The 22,808-nt window shown below is 22.8% G+C and overlaps 1 protein-coding gene across 5 annotated transcripts in view; it reads left to right on the top strand.

Annotated features, from left to right (window-relative positions):
* Nucleotides 1-22,808, top strand: part of LOC122509320 (potassium voltage-gated channel protein Shal) — a 219,543-nt gene that overhangs the window by 124,921 nt on the left and 71,814 nt on the right. For all 5 annotated transcript variants that reach the window (XM_043623282.1, XM_043623283.1, XM_043623285.1 and 2 more), the window contains exon 3: nucleotides 7,496-7,684. In XM_043623282.1, coding sequence (XP_043479217.1) covers nucleotides 7,496-7,684 — 189 coding nt within the window. The remainder of the gene's footprint in view (nucleotides 1-7,495; nucleotides 7,685-22,808) is intronic.

Genomic DNA, 22,808 nt, shown 5'->3' with positions numbered 1-22,808 from the left:
AATAGTTACAATTATGGGTTAATAATAATTACGAGTGATAATTTTGTGTTAATAATATTTGTAATAAGTGTTAGTACTAATAACTAAAAGTGATAAAAATGTGTTAATGATAGGAATAATACTAATTTTTTTTATTATGATTTATATAATTATAATTATATGATAATTATTTGCTATACTTATAATCATAATTATCAGGGTCATTCTTCAAACATTTGTTAAGATTCCAAGAAACATTAAATGTTTTTTAAAACAACATTTTCTTAGAACGAAAAAAAGTAAAAAAAAAATTTTTTTTTTTACTTATTTTCGTTCTAAGAAAATTTTCTTCCTCTTGAGTAAAAAAAAAGTATATTGATGAACGATAAACATTTTGTTTATAGCAGAAAAGAAAGGAGAGGATATAAAAAAGAAGTTATTTTTAGAATTAACATTGTTTGTTATCAGTTGAGGCGAGTTATTTTTAGAAGTGAGATATTATTTCGGTTTATATTCTTGTAATTCGATCGAGAATGAGAGAGTGTGTGTGTGTGTGTATTTTATGTAGGAGAGAAAGAGAAAGAACCATAGGAACTTGCTTTTTGTTTGCTATTATGTTTCGCAGCGCAAACTTGTTAAGGAAGTGCACTAATGGGAAGGATTTTCACAGTTTATCTCATGTAAAGAATATAATGGACATTAAATATTTGTCGTAAACATTTTCTTCTTTATGATGAGAAGACAGATTTAAAGCCTCTTTTAACTCACTAAATTAATGCGGAAAAACAAATTGTAAATCTCTCTTTAGAAAATAATTTGTATCGTACTATTTTAATTAAAATCTTCTTTTTTTTACTATTTATTAATTTTTGTGTTAAACTATTAACTAATTAAACTATAAACTATTAAACCATTTAATTATTAGCAAATTTTTAGAAATAATTGAATTTTGAAAAAGTTTCAAATTCAAATCTTTGGAAAATACGAAATTTTTATAATTTTAATTAATAATTCCGGAAAATTTTTATTTCCATTCTGTTGAATTTAGTTGAATTTCTTAATGTATATTTAAAAATTTTAATGCAATTCTGCGAAAGAATTCAATTATCATTAAAAAATCATTATCCCAAAAATTCAATTATTTTCAGGAATTTTAATAAAATTCTTTGAAAAAATTTTTATAAATAACATTATTCATCACAAGAATTCAAGACTTTTTAAAAGTAATAAAATTGTTCTCAGAAATTCAATTATTTTCAGGAAATTTAATATAATTCTCTGCAAAATACAATTATTTTCATAAATAATTTAGAAATAAATAATTTAAATAAATAATTTAAATAAATAATTTAAATAAATAATTGTATTTTCCAAAGAATAATATTAGGTACTTTAAAAAAAAGTTGAATTCTTGTGATGAATATTTTGTTATTTATGAAAATAATTTAATTTTGCAAAGAATTTTATTAAAATTCATGAAAATAATTGAATTTCCGAAGAATGTCCGAGAATTAGTAATTCCGTAGAACTGGTTTTTTTCTAAATTTTAATTTCAATTCTGTTGAAATTAGTTGAATTTTTTAAATATATTTAATATTATTTCAAAAATTTTAACGCAATACTTTGAAAAAATTTAATTATTATGGTAAATATTAAAATTACTTCCAGAAATTCTATTATTTTCAGGAATTTTAATAAAATTCTTTGCCAAATTCAATTATTTTTATAAATAACAAAATTTATCAGAAGAATTCAAGAATTTTTAAAAGTAATAAAATTCATCGCAGAAATTCAATTATTTTCAAAAATTATTCAAATATTCTTGTCAAGATTTAAATTATTTTTGTAAATATGCAAAATTCTTCTGCAAAATTCAATTCTCTTAAAAAATTTTCATAAAAATCAGGTCAAAATTTCAACAATTTTTAATACAATTTTAATTGAATTCCTCGAGAAATTAATTATCCCAAAAATTTTTTAAATTCGTTGAGAGAATTCAATTATTTAATAATTTGTCGATAAAATTCTTTATAAAAATTTAAGTTTAAGAAATATTTTATTATTCAATGAATTATTTAATTTTTTATTTAAATAATTACATTTTTGTAGAATTTCTCAATTTTTTAGAAAAGTTTAATTGAAAATTTTTTGAAATTATTTTTTGTTTACTAATATATATTTAATTGGAAAATTTCCGTATAAAGCGGTATTTTGTAAAATTGAATTATTGAGAACAAAAGGATTTGAAAATTCTCAAAGAACTTTGTCAAAATTCAATTATTTTTAATACAATTTTAATTGAATTCCTCGAAAAATGTTATTATTGATAAAAATGTTATGATCGTTCGTCGAAATACTAATTATTTAATAATTCTTTGATATAATTCTTTATGAGATTTAAATTTTAAGAAACATTCAATTATTCAATAAATTATTTATTTTTCATTTAAATAATTGAATTTTCGTGGAATTTCTAATTATTTGGAAAAAGTTTAATTGAAATTTAAAGAAAAATTTCGAGGTTTTTATTTTCCAATATGTATTTAATTAAAGAATTTTCGACTAATCGAAATTTCACAAAAGTAAATTATTAAAAATAAATGGATATGTAAATTTGTAAAGAACTTTGTCAAAAATTATAAAATATAATTGATTTAAAAAACTATTTAAGTTGAAAATTCTAGAAAATAATAATTGAATTGTAATGATGGAAATAATTTTGAAGAAGTTAGAGTAACAATGATTCTTATGAGTAACTGAATTACAAAAAGGTTTAATTTTCAAATTTTTGAAAAACTTAATTTCTATGAAAAAAGTGTAATTATTAAATATTTATTTTAAAAAGAAGTTATTAGTGTTTTTTAAAAATTTAACAATTAAAGAAATTCGCAAATAAATGTATTGGAACATTTTTTTGATTCTCTAAGTATTTTTAGAGTAAATCAAAATATTCTTTAGGGTCTGGGAAAAAGTAAACATTTTTTCTGTAAATCAGGGAAAAGAAAAATTATATTTTTTTGGCAATCCTGTATTAATTAGTTGTCAGCTAATAATTTTATAGTAAAATAAATATTTGATTAGAAAAATTAGTGGAATAATTTTTAAGTAAAAAAAAGAATAAATTAACTAAAATTAGTAGACAACCATTTGACTAAAAATTATTTTAAAAAATAATAATAGTAAATTAATTGAGAACACTAAAATAATTAGTAATTAATTAAAAATGCTTACGACTGTATTAGTAAATAAATCCGCTCTATTTACTTTGTAGAAAACTATATTAATTCTGATTTAGAGGAACATAAATATAAATAGAAAATTGAAAATATATTTTTTATTTTTATATTTCATTCGAAATGAAATAAAATTCGTGAAATTGTAAAGCGGTGCGATGATAATTGTAATGGGGCCGCAAAATTCAACGAGTAAAGAGGCATCGTGAAAGAGATGAGAGTAGAGGGGCTGGGGAAAGAGAGGGTGGACAACGATTGGAGAGAGTGAAAACGTGATGCTCTTTGGACATAATCGTTCCGGAAATGGCCCGACTATAGGAACCAGTCGTTTGGCAAGTTTAAAACGGTGTTATAACGCTGTGTTACGTATTTATAATGTGTTCATGCGATGGGCATATAGAGCTTAACTTCTTGATTGCAGTTCCGTCGCAATAAAAGCACTGAAAGCCTAATTGACCGTTTTCAAAAAAAAAAAAAAAAAAAAAAAAGAGAAGGAAAGAAAGAAAGTTCTAGTGCGAAAAAGTCTAGTGTGACCTTGTCATTTGACACTTTTTCAGTCACCTACTTTTTTAATCTTTTTGGGTTACTTCAAAATTTTATTTTCAATTTTTTTTTTGTGGAATATTTTTGAGTTTTTAGAAATTGTTTTCGGAAAATTTAATGTACATTAAAAGGGGTATAAAAACATGTTTTATTATTCATGGCTTTCAAAAATATTTTATTTATTTTTATAAATTAAATATTTTATATAAAATTTATATATAAAATAAAAAAATAAATATTAACAAAAAATAATATTTAATTTATATTTATAAATTAAATATTTTTAAAAAAAATTTATATGTAAAATAAAAAAATAAATGTTGACAGAAAATAATATTTATTTATTTACAGAAAAACAGTATAAAAATTGCAGTGTACATTTTTTTGCATTTAAAGCATTTTTATCTGTTTTAAAAATAAAAAATTCTTTTATGAGAATATTTTTTGTTAACAAAATAAATATTACGAGAAAAAAGGAAAACAATGAAAAACTTCGAAATATGAATTTATTTTTGTTTATTTTTCCTTGTAGAAAAATTTTATACTCTACAATTTTTATAAAAAAAAGAAAAAGTTATTTTCTTAATATTTTTCGTTATTTACTTTTTTCGAAATATTTCGAAAAAAAATTCGTTCGATGAGAAAAGATATTTGACATGATCCGTTTTGTAGATTCGTTTTTTGAAAAATATACACGCGAGATGCATTTTTATTGATTTATTTAAATTATGTTTTTATCCAAAAAATTTGTGTGACGTTTAGAAAAAAAAAATATTTTTTTTTTCTTTAATATATATGTAAAATATTTTCGTCACATTTTTATATGTAAGAAGAATAAGAAAAGGGAGAGATTGGAGAACATATGAGGAAAAATTGTATTAAAGATTTTATATACATATATGTATTTTTCTCTATAGAGAAACAAAATTGAAAAAGATGAACTCTCTCTCTCTCTCTCTCTCTCTCTCTCTCTCTCTCTCTCTCTCTCTCTCTCTCTCTATCTGAAGGATTAACATCGTTATTCCTTATCACGTATTCAGTGAAAAAGATTAACGACGACGACGTCTTACATAAAGACACGACTTTTACAATTTACATCTCGTTAAAGAAATTTAATGTATTTAAGGAAATTCAGGTGGAGTCTTGAACTCGTCCGGAAACTTTGGAAGATTACAATTTCACAATTGCTTTGATGATTTTATTTGAGATTTTCCTGAACGAATCCATTTTTTTGAGTTTAATTTTCTAATTTTTAGAATTTTTTTATTCGTTTATTTATTTTGGTATTTTATAACCTAATAATTAGGGTTTTCACAAAAATTTAATTTTGTTTTTCCCTGATTTCCAGAAAAATTTTTAACTTTTTCCCTGACCGCCAAGAATATTTTGATTGACTCTAAAAATACTTAGATACTCAAAAAAATGTTCTAATACATTTATTTGCGAATTTCTCTAATTGTAAAATTATTCAAAAACATTAATAACTTATTTTTTAAATAAATATTTAATAATAACTCTTTTTCCATAGAAAATAAGTTTTTCAAAAATTTTAAATTTAAACCTTTTGAAATTCAGTAACTTATAAGAATTTTTGTTACTCTAACTTTTTCAAAATTATTTCGACCATTACAATTCAATTATTATTTTCTAGATTTTTCAACTAAAATACTTCTTTAAATCAATTATTTTTTATAATTTTTGACAAAGTTCTTTGAGAATTTTCATATCCATTTGTTTTCAATAATTTAATTTTACGAAATTTCGATTATATTGGAAAATTCTTCAATTGAAGATATATTGGAAAATAAAAACCTCTAAAATTTTTATAAAAATTTCAATTAAACTTTTCCTAAAAAATTAGAAATTCCACGAGAATTCAATTGTTTAAATAATGAAAAATAAACAATTTATTGAATAATTGAATGTTTCTTAAAATTGAATTCTCATAAAGAATATTATCAAAAAATTATTAAATAATTGAATTATTTCGACGAACTTTCATAAAATTTTTTATCAATAATAACATTTTTCGAGGAATTCAATTAAAATTGTATTAAAAATAATTGAAATTTCGCCAAGAAATTTGATTAAAATTTTGAAAATAATTTAATTTTTGTGGTGAATATTGTTATTTATAAAAATAATGGAATTTTGCAAAAGAATTTAATTAAAATTCCTGAAAATAATTGGATTTTTGGGAAGAATTTTGCTATTTTAAAGAATAATTACATTTTTCGAGAAATTCGATTGAAATTGTACTAAAAATAATTGAAATTTTGACAAGAAATTTATTAAATTTAAAAAATAATTGAATTTCTGCGAAAAATTTTATTACTTTTGAAAATAATCTGATTTTTGTACTGAATATTGTTATTTATAAAAATAATTGAATTTTCAAAAGAAATTAATTAAAATCTCTGAAAATAATTGAATTTCTGGGGAGAATTTTGCTATTTTGAAGAATAGTTATATTTTTCGAGAAATTCGATTAAAATTGTACTAAAAAGAATTGAAATTTTGACAAGAAATTTATTAAATTTAAAAAATAATTGAATTTATGCAAAGAATTTTATTTCTTTTAAAAATAATTGAATTCTTGTGCGATGAATATTATTATTTATAAAAGTAATTGAATTTTGCAATGAATTTTATTAAGCGTCCTAAATAATTGAATTTCTGGGAAGAACTTTGATATTTAACATGATAATTTAATTATTTCGAAGAATTGCGTTAAAATTTTTGAAATAATATTAAATATATTTATTAAAAGATTCAACTAATTTCAACAGAATTGGAATTAAAATTTATAAAAAATCAGTTCTACGGAATTACTAATTAAAATTATGAAAATTTCGGATTTTCCAAAGATTTTAATTTGAAACCTTTTCAAAATTCAATTTAACCTGAAAATTGTCATTATTTGTAACATGTCCAAAATTAAAATTTTTTTTTAGAGTTTTTTACTATAATTCTTTTATAAATCTATTCTTTTTAATAATTAATTAAATATGTATACATTAAAAAATTTAACTAATTTTAGAAAAATTTGAATTATTAAAATGTTTCGAAAATCTAAGTTCTTTTAAAATTTCTAAATAATTTAATTCAAAATTGAAATTTTCCATAATTTCAAATTACTTTTTGAAGTTCATTTATTTTTGAAATTGTAAACGCAACTCTTTTAAAATTCAATTAATTGGGAAATATTTAAGTAAAAATATTAAAAGTCCTTGTTATTTCATAGTTTATGAGGCAGAAAAAGAAACACAAATTTTGGATTTTTTTTATGAATTCTAAAAATTCAATTTTTTTCCATCACTTTTAATAAAAGTCCCTGACTTTTCCTTTATTATACTTTCCCTGATTTTTTTTCTAAATTCTCAGATTTCCCTGACCTGTGTCAATCCTGCTATAATCTTCCTATAGAAATTCTTTTTTTTTTTTTGGAAAAATATCAGGAAATAATAATATTTTCTGAAAATATGAAATACAATAACGAATATTTTGTACCTATATAATAAAATGTTTCTAATTTTTTGATTTTTTTTCTAAATTCTCAGATTTCCCTGACCTGTGTCAATCCTGCTATAATATTCCTATAAAAATTCTTTTTTTTTTTTTTTTTTGGGAAAAATATCAGGAAATAATAATATTTTCTGAAAATATGAAATACAATAACGAATATTTTGTACCTATATAATAAAATGTTTCTAATTTTTATTCTGCTTTTTTTGTTACAGAAAGCCAGACTTGCGAGAATTAGGATTGCAAAGGCGTCGAGTGGTGCGGCATTCGTCAGTAAAAAGAAGGCAGCCGAGGCACGATTGGCTGCACAGGAAAGCGGCTTGTCTCTCGACGATCATTACAAGGAGGAGGATATTTTCGAATTACAGCATCATCACCTTCTTCGTTGTTTAGAAAAGACGACGGTGAGTTTTTATTCTTCTTTTTTCTTAATTTTTCCTAAAATTGCAAACGAAGGAAAAAATAACCCGATGAGATAATAATTTTTGATAACGAAAGAATTTAATGTTAGATTAAATATTATTTTTCAATACAGTCAACTCTCGATAAATTAAAGTTGCTTTTGTATTCCTAGAAAAAATTTCGATCCTCAAAACATTCGATAAATAGAAACCTCGATGATTAAATTTTTTGCCCCTTGAGAATTGAGATTTACCGTTAGCTGACTGTGTTTAATAATTGAATAATAATTTATTATTTAATAATGATAATATAATTTCTAATCAATACTCGATTTCAATCAGTTGCCATTGTTTTGAGTTGAACCACGATTTAAAGTCATGATAGAAAAAAAGACAATTTGTGCAGTGTTTGCATTAGCTGAAACCGAAAACTAGTATAACGCTTTTTGAAACAATATACAGTGGTTTAGTTTGGATGTCCCCTTTTTGTCGAATAGAATTCATCGTTAGAGTGAATAATTTGAATAAACCACCTCTGCGTTCGTACAATGTGTCCGGACGCGCACAGAGCTGATCTAAATTTAGACACGCGATTCACATCAATGGAAGGGGGTGTAGCGTCATTGCCACCCTTCAGGTGCGCATTTTAGCATACTCACTCGCATATACATATACAATATATATATATATACGGGAACATTTTATGTGTATACATAACGTATATAAATCTACTCATGTAGTTGTGTATGAACGTGTACTAGTTACTTTGAATTCCATCCTCTGATGAACTTGCATAGTTTGTATTTATATACATTGCAAGTTAAGTCTGAATAAAGATAAGGGAACATCTCAACTCTTGATAAACTCGAAAACAACTAAATTATCTGTCCAACATCTATTATGGAGTTTCTTCATTTATAACTTGCTTTATCGTTGAGGAATATAAATTTTATTTTCAATTTCATTCTAATCGCAGCTTTGACATTATATGTGGGTCATTTTTCTGAAAGTCACACATTTGAGCTTTGATTTTTCAATTTATTTTTTGTTTTTTGAGATTATGATATTATTTTTTGATAGGTAAATAGTAAAATGTACAAACAAATAGAAATTTATTTGTTGATAAATTTTATGGAATTTTTATCAAACAATAAAATTGTTTTATGAATGTTTGAATAATGGTCCGACTGAAACTGACCTATACTACTTAGAATACATTTTTTAATATTTTCTGCAATTTTATTTATTTTTATAACGATAATTATTTGACGAAAGTTTAAATAAATGTCAGTAATACTGACTTGTACTACTTGAAAGAAATTTAAAAAAAATAAGTAAGATTCTATCTGACATGATGATAAATTTCACCACTTATACTTTATGATATATATTAAGAATAATTATTTCATAAAAGTTTAAATAATTGTCTGACTGATACTGACCTATACTACTTATAAGGAACTTTTAAGAATTTTCCGTATTTTTAAATATTTTTATCAAAAATAATTTTTTCATGAATGTTTGACTCAATGTCTGACTGAAACTGACCTATACTACTTAGCAGAAATTTTTATATATTTTTTGCAATTTTATTTATTTTTATAACGATAATTATTTTACGAAAGTTTAAGTGAATGTCTGACTAACACTGACTTGTATTACTTAAAAGAAATTTTAAAAAATTTAGTAATTTACTAAGTTTTTCCCCAAAAAGAAATCTTTTACTACTTAATTTATAATTTTTATTGATAATAATTAATTTTTAAAAGTTTCAGTAAATATATGACGGTAAACAATTTTTACTATTGAAAAAATTCATGTAAATATCTGACAAAAAATGATCTGTACTACTTATAACCATTTTTTAAGAATTTATTCAAATAAATGTCAAAGTAATACTGACTTATACTGCTTAAAAGAAATTATTAAAAATTTACGATTTTTATAAAAAATAATAATTTTTCAAAAGTTTAAATAAATGTTTGACGGAAAATAATTTTTACTATTTACAAAGATAATCAGTAACTTTCTGAATTTTTTTTTATTACTGTTATTAATAATAATAATAATTATTTAACAGAAGTTCAAGTAAATGTTTGAGTAATGCTGATTTGTACTACTTTAAAAAAATTTTTAAAACTGGATTAGTTTAACATGACATTGTCTTTAATTACTTAATTTATGGTTTTAATTAAAAATAATTATTTTACAAATATTTAAAGAAATGCCTGACTGAAGTTGATTTATACTACTTAGAAGGGACTTTTAAGAATTTCCTGTATTTATAAAAATTTTTATCAGTAATAAAAAGTTCAGTTTTATGAATGTTCGAATAAATGTCTGACTGAAACCGACCTATACTACTTAGAATAAAATTTTCAAAATGTTCTGCAATTTTCTTCATTATTAGAACGATAATTATTTTACGATAGTTTACATAAATGTCTGACTAACAGTGGTTTTTACTAATTAAATTTTTTTTTTGGAAAATTAAGTGAGTTTCTGTCTAATATGACGTTGTATTTTACTACTTTATTTGTGATTTTTGTTAAGAATTATTTTTTCAATATATTCACATAAATGCCTGACTGATGTTGACCTATACTACTTACATTTTTTTTAAAGAATTTTCTCTGTATTTTATTATTTTTATTCAAGAATAATTGTTTTATAAGTGTTTGAATAAATGTCTGACTGAAACTATTCTATACTACTGAGAAATTTTTTAAAACTATTTTCATCAATTTTACTCATAATATTCACAACAAAAATTATGTTTCAAAAATTTAAATAAATGTCTGACTAGCACTAACTTGTACTACTTGAAAGAAATTTAAAAAAATTAAATAAGTTTCTGTCTGACATGACGTTGATTTTTACTACTTAATTTATGATTTTTATTAAGAATAATTATTTCATAAAAGTTAAAATAATTGTCTCATTAAAACTGACCTATACTACTTAAAAAGAACATTGAAGAATTTTTTATTATTTTTATTAACAATAATTGTTTTATGAATGTTTCAATAAATGTCTGACTGAAACTGACCTATACTACTTAGAAAATTTTTTAAAATATTTTCTGCATTTATTATTATTTCTTTTATAACGATTATTTTTTTATTTATTAGTCAAGAATTAATTTAGGAAATATAAAATAAATGTCTGACTGACACTAATTTATACTACTTAGAATACATTTTTCAGAATCATTTGCATTTGTCACTTTTTTTATTAACGATAATTATTTCAGGAAAGTTTGAATAAATGTCTGGTTTGTAGTACTTGAAAGAAATTTTAAAAATTTAAATAAGTTTCTGTCTGACATGACGTTGTCTTTTACTACTTAATTTATGATTTTTATTAAGAATAATTATTTCATAAAAATTAAAGTAACTGTCTGACTGAAAATAATTTTTACTACTTACAATTAAATTTAAAAATTGGAAATAATTGTCTGATTGAAACTGACTTATACTACTTAGAAAAGATTTTTAAAAACTTAATAAGTCGTTTAAATCAATAGTTTATTTCAATCAAATAAATTTAATTGCACTATAGTTATACGATTGTAGAGAATAATTCAAAATAAATCATGTTTCTATTTCTAAAAGAAAAATTGGAATGCAAAAATTGAATAAAAGAAAAATTCTGAAAATAAAAGATGAATTTTCTATCTAAAGTCGAAATATAAAACTCTTAATTTTATAGAAATTTTATTTTTTATTCTAATCAAAAAATCATACCTAGCAACTTAAAAAAAAAAATCTTACAGCATGTAATTTACGTTTTCATCATTATTCTATTATCGTTTATTTTCGTCCCTCCCAACGAAATTTCGAGCCGATGATTCCATTACCCTAATTTAATTCCCGTGGAATATAAATACACGATTTATTGGTAACGTCACAACTATGACGTCATTAATAAAGTATTACGTGTGCTCTTTAATAAAATCAATAGGGTCATTTTTATTTGTTTTTTAATTCACATGTATTTATAAGAAAACGAAAATAATTTTTTTTTAACATTTCCTCCAAATTCTGCACTTGATTAATCAAAACATATTACACGATTGATTGATTATCAGAGATAAGTCAACCCCACGAGATTATAGGAGGAGGATGTGGTTAAAATTATCAGAGCGTTACACAAGGGTTCCCATGTCGCGTCAGTATTTCGACGAATACATATATTTACGTGTAATATATATATGTATACGTTGCCCACGTTGTCAATATATATATATATGCAGTTGTATAATTTATATCACAGTAGACACTATATATTAGAGGGAGGCGCTTTTCATTAAACTATAGCCTCCACTTCTCACGTTCCAGATGATGCAAATATATATATATATATATATATATAGTTTATGTTTTATATATGTATATATATAAATTGTAAATCCTTGTATTAAAATTGTAGGACTACAATGTTGTCGTAGGCTACACTTAATAAATTTTCAAAAATTTTATTTTAACCTAAAAAATTCATTCTAATTCATTCATTCTAATTCACATCAATGAGAATGAATAAAACTATAAAATTACCATGAATTCTAATACAAAACATTCAATTTTTCCAATTTCTGACAAAAATTTCTTTTTCAATAGCTTAAACCTTGAACAACTATCATAAAATAAATAAATTATTTAATGAATAATTTTAATTAAATATCTCAAAATTATTTTAATTTTAAAATAGTTTCGTTTACAATTTTCATAAATAAATGAACTTCAAGCGGTTTCATTTTGAAATTTTATAAAATTTCAATGTTGAATGAATTTAATTAGAAATTTTAATGAACTTAGATTTTTGAAAAATTTTAATAATTCAAAATCTTCTAAAATAAGTTAAATTTGTCAATATATATTTAGTTAATCATTAAAAATAATGTATTTACAGAAAAATTTTAGTTTAAAATACTAAAAAAAAATTGAATTTTGAAAAAGTTACAAATGATTGGAGAAATTCAATTATTTTCAAAAGTAATAAAATTCTTATCTCAAAATTAAACTGTGTTCAAAATTTACAAAAAAATCTCAACAAAATCCCAATTATTATCTTTATAAATCAAAAAATTCTTCAAAATTCAATTATTTTCAAAAAAATTTAATAAAATTCTTGTCAAAATTTCAATGATTTTTTAAAAATTTCCTCATTTCAATGATTTTCAATATCTACTATTTTAATAAAATTACCCAAAAGAATTCAATTATTTAAAAATAATTTTAATAAAATTGTACGAAAACGTTTAATTATTTTCATAAATAATAAAAATTTCACAGGAATTCAAATATTTACAAATTTTTTATAAGTTTCTTCTCGATAATTCAATTATTTTCAGAAATAATAAAATAACTTTTATCGAATTTCTTGAAAAATATAACTATTCTAAAATATTTTTTAATAAAATTCGACAAAAGAATTCAATTATTTAAAAATTTGTTAATAAAATTCTTTATAAGAATTAAATTTTAAGAAACATTTAATTAATCAATAACTAATTTACTTTTGTATTAAAATAATTGAATTCTCGTAGAATTTTCTAATAAAAATTAATTTGAAAATGAATTTTAGTTCAAATTTTAGATAATAATAATAATTAATAATTAAAGTCAGACACTTTTTTTGCAGATATCAAATTGAGACAAAAAATGAATCAAAAGTGTTGCTAAGCAAAGTTTTGATTCGTTTTTTGTCTCAATTTGATATCTGCAGAAAAAATGTCTGACTTATTATGAAAAAATACAGTTATCCTAAATATTGATTCAAAAAGTCAGCTGTTTTTTTTCTTTAACTAAAAATTATTTGTTTTTTAACTAATAATTTAGAGTGGCGCGAATAAATTTAATTGTTCGAGCAGATAATTAACATGATGCTTTCTAAAGATGTAAGCATACGAAAGTGACGAAAAAAAACAAAAATTGTAAATTAGAATTTAACTTAAAAAATTCACTAGTGGCTTCTTTCCAATTTCAAACTTTTTAAAAGTTTCCTAAAAGCTGCGAAACTAATTCCTTAGCAATGCTTCATTCTCAACTTTTTAGTGTGAGGTCAAAGCATCTTAAGTTCATAAAAACGTTAGACTTTATAACTTGATTAAAAAAAGTAGGAAAAAAATGAAAAGGATGAAGAAAAAGTGTTCCTCAAGATGGAAATTCATGAAAATAAGAATTTTTTGTGAATTATTTATGAAATCGTGTTTGATAAAAAATCATAAGTAGTTTCAGTAATAAATAATTTAAAAAAAAATTAGTAGAATAACGTGAAAAAATTATTTTATACTAAAAATTATTCTATAATTTATTTTTTATATTTTTTTTTCTTTTTTTCTTTTCTTTATTATTAAAATAACTCAGTAAATTATTTGTAAAATATTTGTAAATTATTAAAATAATTACTAAAATAATTGCCTTGGAAATAATTTGTCCCACTGAAACTTATCTTTACTACTGAGAATAAAATTCTCGGAATTAAAAATGTTTTTTGTGTCTTACTATAAAAATTACTTTGACTACTAGTAGAATAATTTGAATTGTACATATCTCAGAACTATTAATAAAAAAAGTTATGTAATTTAACGTTTCTTTATCAATTTTATGTTCAGTAAGTTAATTAAAGCCACCAGCTCTCAGAATTCCATTCAAATTCCCGAAATATTTCATTGGAACTTTGGGAATTTGCTCAATAATTTTACTAATGTTCCAATAGAACATATAAATATATATATATATATATGCTTATGGAATATTGCTTTGGGACAAAAATTCTAAAATATTCCCGAACATAATTCTCACATTTTTTGAGAATTATGTATTGAAATATTTTTTAATTATTTTTAACATAAATATGAAAGAAAATAATTTTTTCAATTTTATTTAGTACTCAGACATTTACTTCATCTGACGTTAAATAATAAAAGAATATAAAAATACAAAAAAAAGAAAATTTTTTAAAATTCCTTTTAAGTAGTATAGATCAGTTATAATCAGACATTTATTTAAATACTTGTAAAATAATTATAATTAATAAAAATATTTTAAAAATCAAGAATATTTTGACAAGTAGTAAAAGTAATTGCAGTTAGACATTTGTTTAAACTTTAGTAAAATAATTATTCTTAACAAAAATCATAATCTAAGTAGTAAAAGACAACGACATGTCAGACAGAAACTTAATAAATTATGCAAAATTTCTTTTAAGTAGTATAATTCGGTATTATTCAGACATTTATATAAATGAATAAATTCTTAAAAAAATATTTCTAGGTAGTATAAGTCAGTGACAATCAGACATTCACTTATATTTATTACTTTTGTAAAATAATTATCCTTAATAAAAATAAATAAAAATGGAAAGATTCTTCAAAATTTCTTCTAAGTAGTATAAGTCATTGTGTTAGTCAGACATTTATTTGAATTTTCATAAAATAATTATTATTAATAGAAATAATTGAAAAATTTAAAAAGTTCTTAAAAAAAACTAATGTAAGTAGTAAAAATTATTGTCAGTCAGACATTTATTCATACGTTTAAAAAATAATTATTATTCTTAACAAAAATTATAAATTAAGTAGCAAAAGACAACTTCATGTCAGACAGAAACTTAATTAATTTTTAAATATTTTTTTCAAGTAGTATAGATCATCGTTAGTCAGACATTTATATAAACTTTCGAAAAATAATTATCGTTAATAGAAATAATTAAAAATACTGCTAATTCGTAAAAATATCTTGTAAGTAATAATTTTGATGAAGTTACAGTAACAAAATTCTTATAATAATATAAAATAATGATTTTATTACTTGGTCATCTTTAATTATTATGAAACATGAAGAAATCGATCACTCCGAGTCTTCGACTTGGAGCAATCGATATCTTCATGTTTTATAACAATACTTTTATAAGTTATTTAACCCTTTAACGACGAGATGTGCTACTTTTCAACATGAAATTCAATCTTTTACAATTAGTAGAAAAAAGCCATAAAAGTTTTTAAAAGTCCATACCCTACTATTTTTGGGGTCGCTCTTTCGAATGGTGTGGTCAAAATTTTCAAAAAATGATATTTAACCCTTCTTTTTTCAAAAATACTAAAAAAAGTCAAGTTTTTTTAATGTAATTTTTTTCAAAAGAATTTTTTTCTGTGTCATAACGCTTTTCAAATAGAACAAAAAGTATCAAAAACGTGTTCCCGATAGTTGTACTTGAAAAATATTCATTTCTAAATTTTATTTTTTTCGATTTTGAATTTAAAATGGCGCTTGAAGGACAACAAATTTTTCTTATTTTACGTAAGATGACAAACTTTTTCAAAATTGCTTAAATCTGATTGAAATTTGTTACTCAGGGGTTTTCGTGGTCGCTGATTACGAATTTGAAGTCTGATTTCAAAAATTCAAAATGGCGGATCCAATATGGCGGATGACTTTTTAAAAAATTGATCGGATTCGCTTGAAACTCGTTACTCGGGGGTTTTCGGGGTTGCTGATTACAAATCCGATGTTAGTTTTTAAAAATTCAAAATGGCGGATCTAAAATGGCGGACGAAATACAAAAATTGTTCAGATTTGCTTGAATCTTGTTACTCGGGGGTTTTTGGGGTAGCTGATTACGAATTTGATATCAGATTTTCAAAATTCAAAATGGCGGATCCAATACGACAGATGACTTTTTTAAAAATTGATTGAATTCGCTTGAAATTTGTTACTCTGCGGTTTTTCGCGTCACTTATGACGAATCTGACGTTAGATTCAACAAATTCAAAGTGGCCAAAGTATAATGAAAAACTAATTTTTTTAATTTACTCAGGTTTGCTTGAAATTTGTTAGTGCGGTATTTTTAGGGTGGCTGATTACGAATATGAAGTCACATTCCAAAAATTCAAAATGGCGGAATTATTATACTCTTTTTGCTCTGACTCTACCAGTATCAACTTATCTATATTTCACAATATGTGACAGGAAAATTTAAAAGTGATCTATGGTACGAGAAAATCGATGTTAGTTTTTCAAAATTCAAAATGGCGGAACGAATATGGCAGACGAAATTAAAAAATTAGTCGGATTCACTTGAATTTTGTTAATCTAGGGTTTTCGGGTCCACTGATTGCGAATCCGATGTTCGTTTTTAAAAATTCAAAATGCTTGGTATAAAATAGCTATAAGAATTGGTAAGGATATTTTTTTACACCTCGTCTGCCTTATCGATTCCACCATTTTGAATTTTGAAAAACTAACATCGGATTCGCAACCAGCAACTCCAAAAACCCACGAGTAAAGTGTTTCAATCAGGTTTGAGATATTTTGAAAAATTCGTCCGCCATTCTGGATCCGGCATATTGAATGTTTTTAATATAACGTCAGATTCGTCATTATCGAACCCAAAAACCGCAGAGTAACAAATTTCAAGCGAATCCGATTAATTCTTAAAAAAAGTCATCTGTCATATTGGATCCGCCATTTTGAATTTTGAAAATCTGATATCAAATTCGTAATCAGCTACCCCAAAAAACCCCGAGTAACAAGATTCAAGCAAATCTGAACAATTTTTGTATTTTGTCCGCCATATTAGATCCGCCATTTTGAATTTTTAAAAACTGACATCGGATTCGTAACCAGCGACCCCGATAACCCCCGAGTAACAAATTTCAATCAGATTTGAGCAATTTTGAAAAAGTTTGTCATCTTACGTAAAATAAGAAAAAAATTTTGTCCTTCAAGCGCCATTTTAAATTCAAAATCGAAAAAAATAAAATTTAGAAATGAATATTTTTCAAGTACAACTATCGGGAACACGTTTTTGATACTTTTTGTTCTATTTGAAAAGCGTTAAGACACAGAAAAAAATTCTTTTGAAAAAAATTACATTAAAAAAACTTGACTTTTTATAGTATTTTTGAAAAAAGAAGGGTTAAATATCATTTTTTGAAAATTTTGACCACACCATTCGAAAGAGCGACCCCAAAAATAGTAGGGTATGGACTTTTAAAAACTTTTATGGCTTTTTTCTACTAAATGTAAGAGATTGAATTTCATGTTGAAAAGTAGCACATCTCGTCGTTAAAGGGTTAATTTACAAAAGGTTTGAATTTAATATTTTTGAATGTCTTAATTTCTGTGGAAAATCCTTTTCCAAAAATAGAATTAAAAAAATAGGAATTTTGCAAATATTTTTCTTCTTTTTCTAAAACAAAATAATAATTTTGTTAAAAAAATTGTGATTCATTAACAAAAATAATGCAAAATAAATTGCATTATTATTAACTTTTTAATAATTTTTCTTTTTAAATATTTTCAATTTTAAAATTAATATATTGAAAATTATCGAATTTTTGCAAAGAATTTTATCAAAAAATTTAATGATAATAGAATTCCTTCAAAGAATTTTATTATTTAGGAAAATAACTGAATTCTCGCAAAGAATTTTATTTAAATTTTTAAAAATCCTAATTAAATTCTTTTGAAGAATTTCTTTGAATTTTTTTTTAACTAATGGAGTTTCTCTAATAATTTGAATTGGAAATTTTGAAATTTTGAAAATTCAAATGAATGTTATGAAGAAGAATTTTATTGAAAATAATTATAAGAATTGAAAATAATTGAATTCTTGCGGAAAATATTACTATTTATAAAAATTGTTTCGAAGAATTTATTAAAATTTTTGGACATAATTGAAATTTATGGAAATATTTTAAAATATTTGAATTCATCCGAGGAATTCAATTAAAATTGTTTTGAAAATCATTGGATTTTTGTAAAGATTTTACTATTGGCAAAAATAATTGAATTGTTTAGAAGGATTTTACTATTTATAAAAAATAATTAAAATGTTTTGCGAGAATTTTGAAAAATTTTAAGAAATAATTAAATTTTTATGAAGAATTTTATAGAAATATTTTAAAATAATGAAATTTTTTCGAGAAATTCAATTAAAGTTGTTTCGAAAATACTGGAATTTCTTTAAATAATTTTATTAACCCTTTGAGGACCAGTGTTGCTTTCAGGCAACATGAACATTTTTTTATTAACTCGTGCATAAATTTCCTAATTTTCAAAACTGAATATTGAAACAATAATTTTCACAAAGTCTGAAAAATTTCGTATGACATACACTGGTCTTCAAATAAAAAACATCAATAACTGTTCCTGAAAAGTTTGTTAAAAAATCAAAAATCGCGATTTTTTAAGAAAAAATTTGGTCCTCAAAGGGTTAAAATTATGTATATTCACAATAATTGAATTCATCACAAGAATTTTATTATTTTTTGAAAATAATTGAATTCTTTCAATTTTTTTTTGACGAATATATTTAAAAATTGCATTGAAAGTAATTTAATTTTTATATAGAATTTTTTTTAAAAATATCTTGAGAATAATTGAATTATTTTTAGAGAATTTGAAATTCTTGTTAAAATTGCATTTTATGGAAAATTTTTGAAAATAATTCAATTCATTCATGTAATTTAATTTCATGTTATTTAAATTTGATTAAAAATAATTTAATTCTTGTGAAGAATTTTACTATTTATAAAAATAATTGAATTTTTTTTTGAAGGATTTATTAAATTTTTAGAAAATATGAACAGTAATAATTAATTTTGTATTTTTAATAAGTGAATTTTTTAAATTTTGATTATGAAATTATTTTAAAAATTTATATTTAAAAATTAAAAATATTTGTAATTTGCATAACAATAATAAATTGAATATCACGTTCCGCGCGTAAAATTTTCTAGTAATAATATAATATACAATCTATCTAAAGATAACAGAAACAAAAGTATAAATAAAAGACAACTTCAGAGTGTGAGGGACAGAAAAAGTGAATGAATGAATGAATGAATGAAAGAACATTTAAATTATAATAGTTAAGTCTAAGTAGTAGATGTCAGTTTTAGTCAGACATTTATTTAATCATTGCTAAAATAATTATTCTTATTAAAAACCATAAATTAAGTAGGAAAAGACATCTTGTCAGGTAAAAAGTTAGTAAACTTTTCAAAATTTCTTTTAAGTAGTATAAGTAAGTATTATAGTCAGACATTTATTCAAGTTTTTGGTACATAGAAAAACGTACATAAAAAAAAATAAAAATGAAAAAGCAAGTAAGTAATAAGAGTAGTATAGTAGAGTATCACTTTAAAAAAAATGACTCGTATATGTAAATGTGTAAGCTAAAAAAAACTGTTATTTTTACAATTTATAATTGAGCCTTTGAGGATATAAAGCAAGTGATCCGATTAATTTTCAACGAAAGGATGCTGGAGGCGCGCAGGGTTGAAGCGCATTGTCGTCAGTGAAGGCATTTGTGTACTTAACCCAGAAAGCAATAGTAGTATTTCTCCCGTCGCCCTTTTGAAGGCCCTCGGCACACTCGCTACCGCTTCGAGGCACGTTCTCTCGACTTCCTGTTTTCTGATGGTCGTCACTCTCTATACCTTCAAAACGAAAACCAGAAATGTATATTGTACATGTATGAGAGTCTGAGAAACGATAACAACCTAAAGTGTATTTTCCCGACACCTTATAGAACACACTCTCACTCTCTTTGTCTCTATACATATATATATTTAATGTCAAAGGAACACTAAATTATTGTGTCGTCGATCGATTTTTATCTCGTTCGATTTACTGCTGCCGTGTCTGACACTCGGAGAGACAATTCGCTTTTTGTTTCGATTCATTTGTCCCTCTGACTGTTCGACTAACTCTCTGAAGTTAGAATCACTTCAGCAAAGTCCTTTGAGATGGGATAGATAGTTAGGTGAGTGAGAGTGGGACGGAGGGAAGACCATGTACACCGCACGACGAGTATTTGGCTTCCGAATTAAGTGGGACTTTATCAAGTTTAGCTTTGGCACGAGGTCAAAATTACTTATAGCAATCCCTTAATGAAAATTTTCGATGTCAATTTTAATTATTTTCCAATTTTTGCAGCTTCTCGCTCTCCTCTCTCTCTTCTCTCTTTTGGTCTTTTAATGATTGGCGAGCTTAAATAGAGGCCACATAAAGTTAAATCACTATTGTGTCGAGGGATTTTTCATTAAAGATAGGTACTATATATTGTAGAGCGGATTACAATCTCTATTTTCTCAACTATTTCGTATTTATTTTATGCGGCAGTGGAAAAATTCCGATGGTGTTTTTTTGCTGTTAAATATTTTTTAATATAAGGGGAAATTAATTTAATGAAGTGCATTAATAATATACTAAAGTGGAATTTTTTTTTATCGGGTATTAATTTTTGGATTATTTTTTTTAATGGATAAAAAATTTCATTGGTAATGTGATTTTTACTATTTTTGAAAGATAAGAAAATGTCGGAAACAATACTTATTTTGCGAATTAATTTTATTAATAATTATTTTGAAAAAACATAAATAAATGTCTGACTGACATTGACCTATACTACTTAGAAGATATTTTTAAGAATTTTTTATTATTTTTATTAACAATAATTTTTTTACGGAAGTAGTGAACGTAAATTAGTATCTGACTGATACTTACCTATACTACTTAAAAGATAATTTACACAATTTTCTGTGTTTTTAATGATTTTTATTAACTTAAATTAATTTAAAAAAGTTCAAATAAATGTCTGACTGAATTTGATCTCTACTACTTAAAAGACATTTTTACAAATTTACAGTATTTTTAATTATTTCTAATTTTCTATTAACGATAATTATTTTTCGAAAGTTTATATCAATGTCTGACTGACGCTGACCTATACTACTTACAAGATATTTGGTAGAATTTACTGCATTTTTTATTATTTTAATTAACGATTAGTTTATTATTTCTAAACGGTAATTATTTTACGAAAGTTTTAACAAATGTCTGACTAGCATACTGACTTATACTACTTAAAATAAAATTTTGAGTTTTGTTAGTTCTGACTGACGTGACTTTGTCTTTTACTACTTAATTTATCATTTTTATCATGAATAATTATTTATTTAAAAATTCAAATAACTATTTAAATAAACGTTTTAATAAGACTGATCTATACTACTTAGAAGAACTTTTACCAAATTTTCTACTTTTTTAATTCTTTTTATTCACTATAATTATTTAAGGGAAGTTAGAATCAATATCTGACAAAAAATAATTAATATTAAAATAATAAAAATAATTAATTAGAAAATATTTTGGAGAATTTTTTTGCATTTTTAATTATTTTTGTAACTATATTTTACAACATTTTAAATAAATCTACGATTAATACTGACTTTCACTATTTCAAAGAAATTTTAAAGAGTTTTTTGCATTTTAAATTATTATTTGTTAAGTATATTATTTAAGAAAACTTAAAATAAATATCTGACTGAAAATAACTTATACTACTTTGAAGATATTTTACAAAATTTTTTTGACATTTTTTATTATTTTTAATTTTTTTCAAATATAATTATTTTACAAAATTTTTAATTAATGTCTGAATAACAATGACTTATACTACTTAAAAGAAATTTTTTAAATTTAGTAAGTTGTTGACTTATGAGTTTTATGAAGAACAGTTATTTTACAAAAGTTTCAATTGCTGACTAAAATTAATTTTTATTACTTAAAATTAACTTGAAAAATTGATAAACTTTGTCTGACTGAAACTAACTTTTACTACTTAATATAAATTTTTTTAAATTTTCTACATTTTTAGTTATTTTTGTTAACGATAATTATTTTACAAAATTTAAATAAATTGTCTGACTGACATTTACCAATACTACTTAGAAGATATTTTTAATAATCTCGTGAATTTTTAATTATTTTCAAAAAGTTTAAATAAATGTCTGACTGACGCTGATCTATACTACTTAGAATAGTTTTAATTTATTATTACTACTTATTTTCTTATTAATTAATTAATATTAATATTAAATAAAAAAAATTTATTAAATTATTATTTTTCCTACTTTTTCAAACTGAAAAACAGATCATAAGAAACACGTTCACGAAAAGTATAAAAAAAACTGAAAATTTTGCTGATATAATAAAACTTGTAGTTGTTTGAAGTAAAGATTTATTTTCGTGCAAGAGTTTTATATATAAATATATATGAATCAGAAAAGCTTAATGTGTAAAAATAATTTCTTCTTTCGCTCATAAAGATGTAT

The sequence above is a fragment of the Leptopilina heterotoma genome, unplaced genomic scaffold (assembly GCF_015476425.1).
Source record: "Leptopilina heterotoma isolate Lh14 unplaced genomic scaffold, ASM1547642v1 Lhet_60, whole genome shotgun sequence".
NCBI lineage: Eukaryota > Metazoa > Arthropoda > Insecta > Hymenoptera > Figitidae > Leptopilina > Leptopilina heterotoma.
The sequence above is the reverse complement of the archived record's forward strand: the minus strand, read 5'-3'. Positions and strand labels throughout refer to the sequence as shown.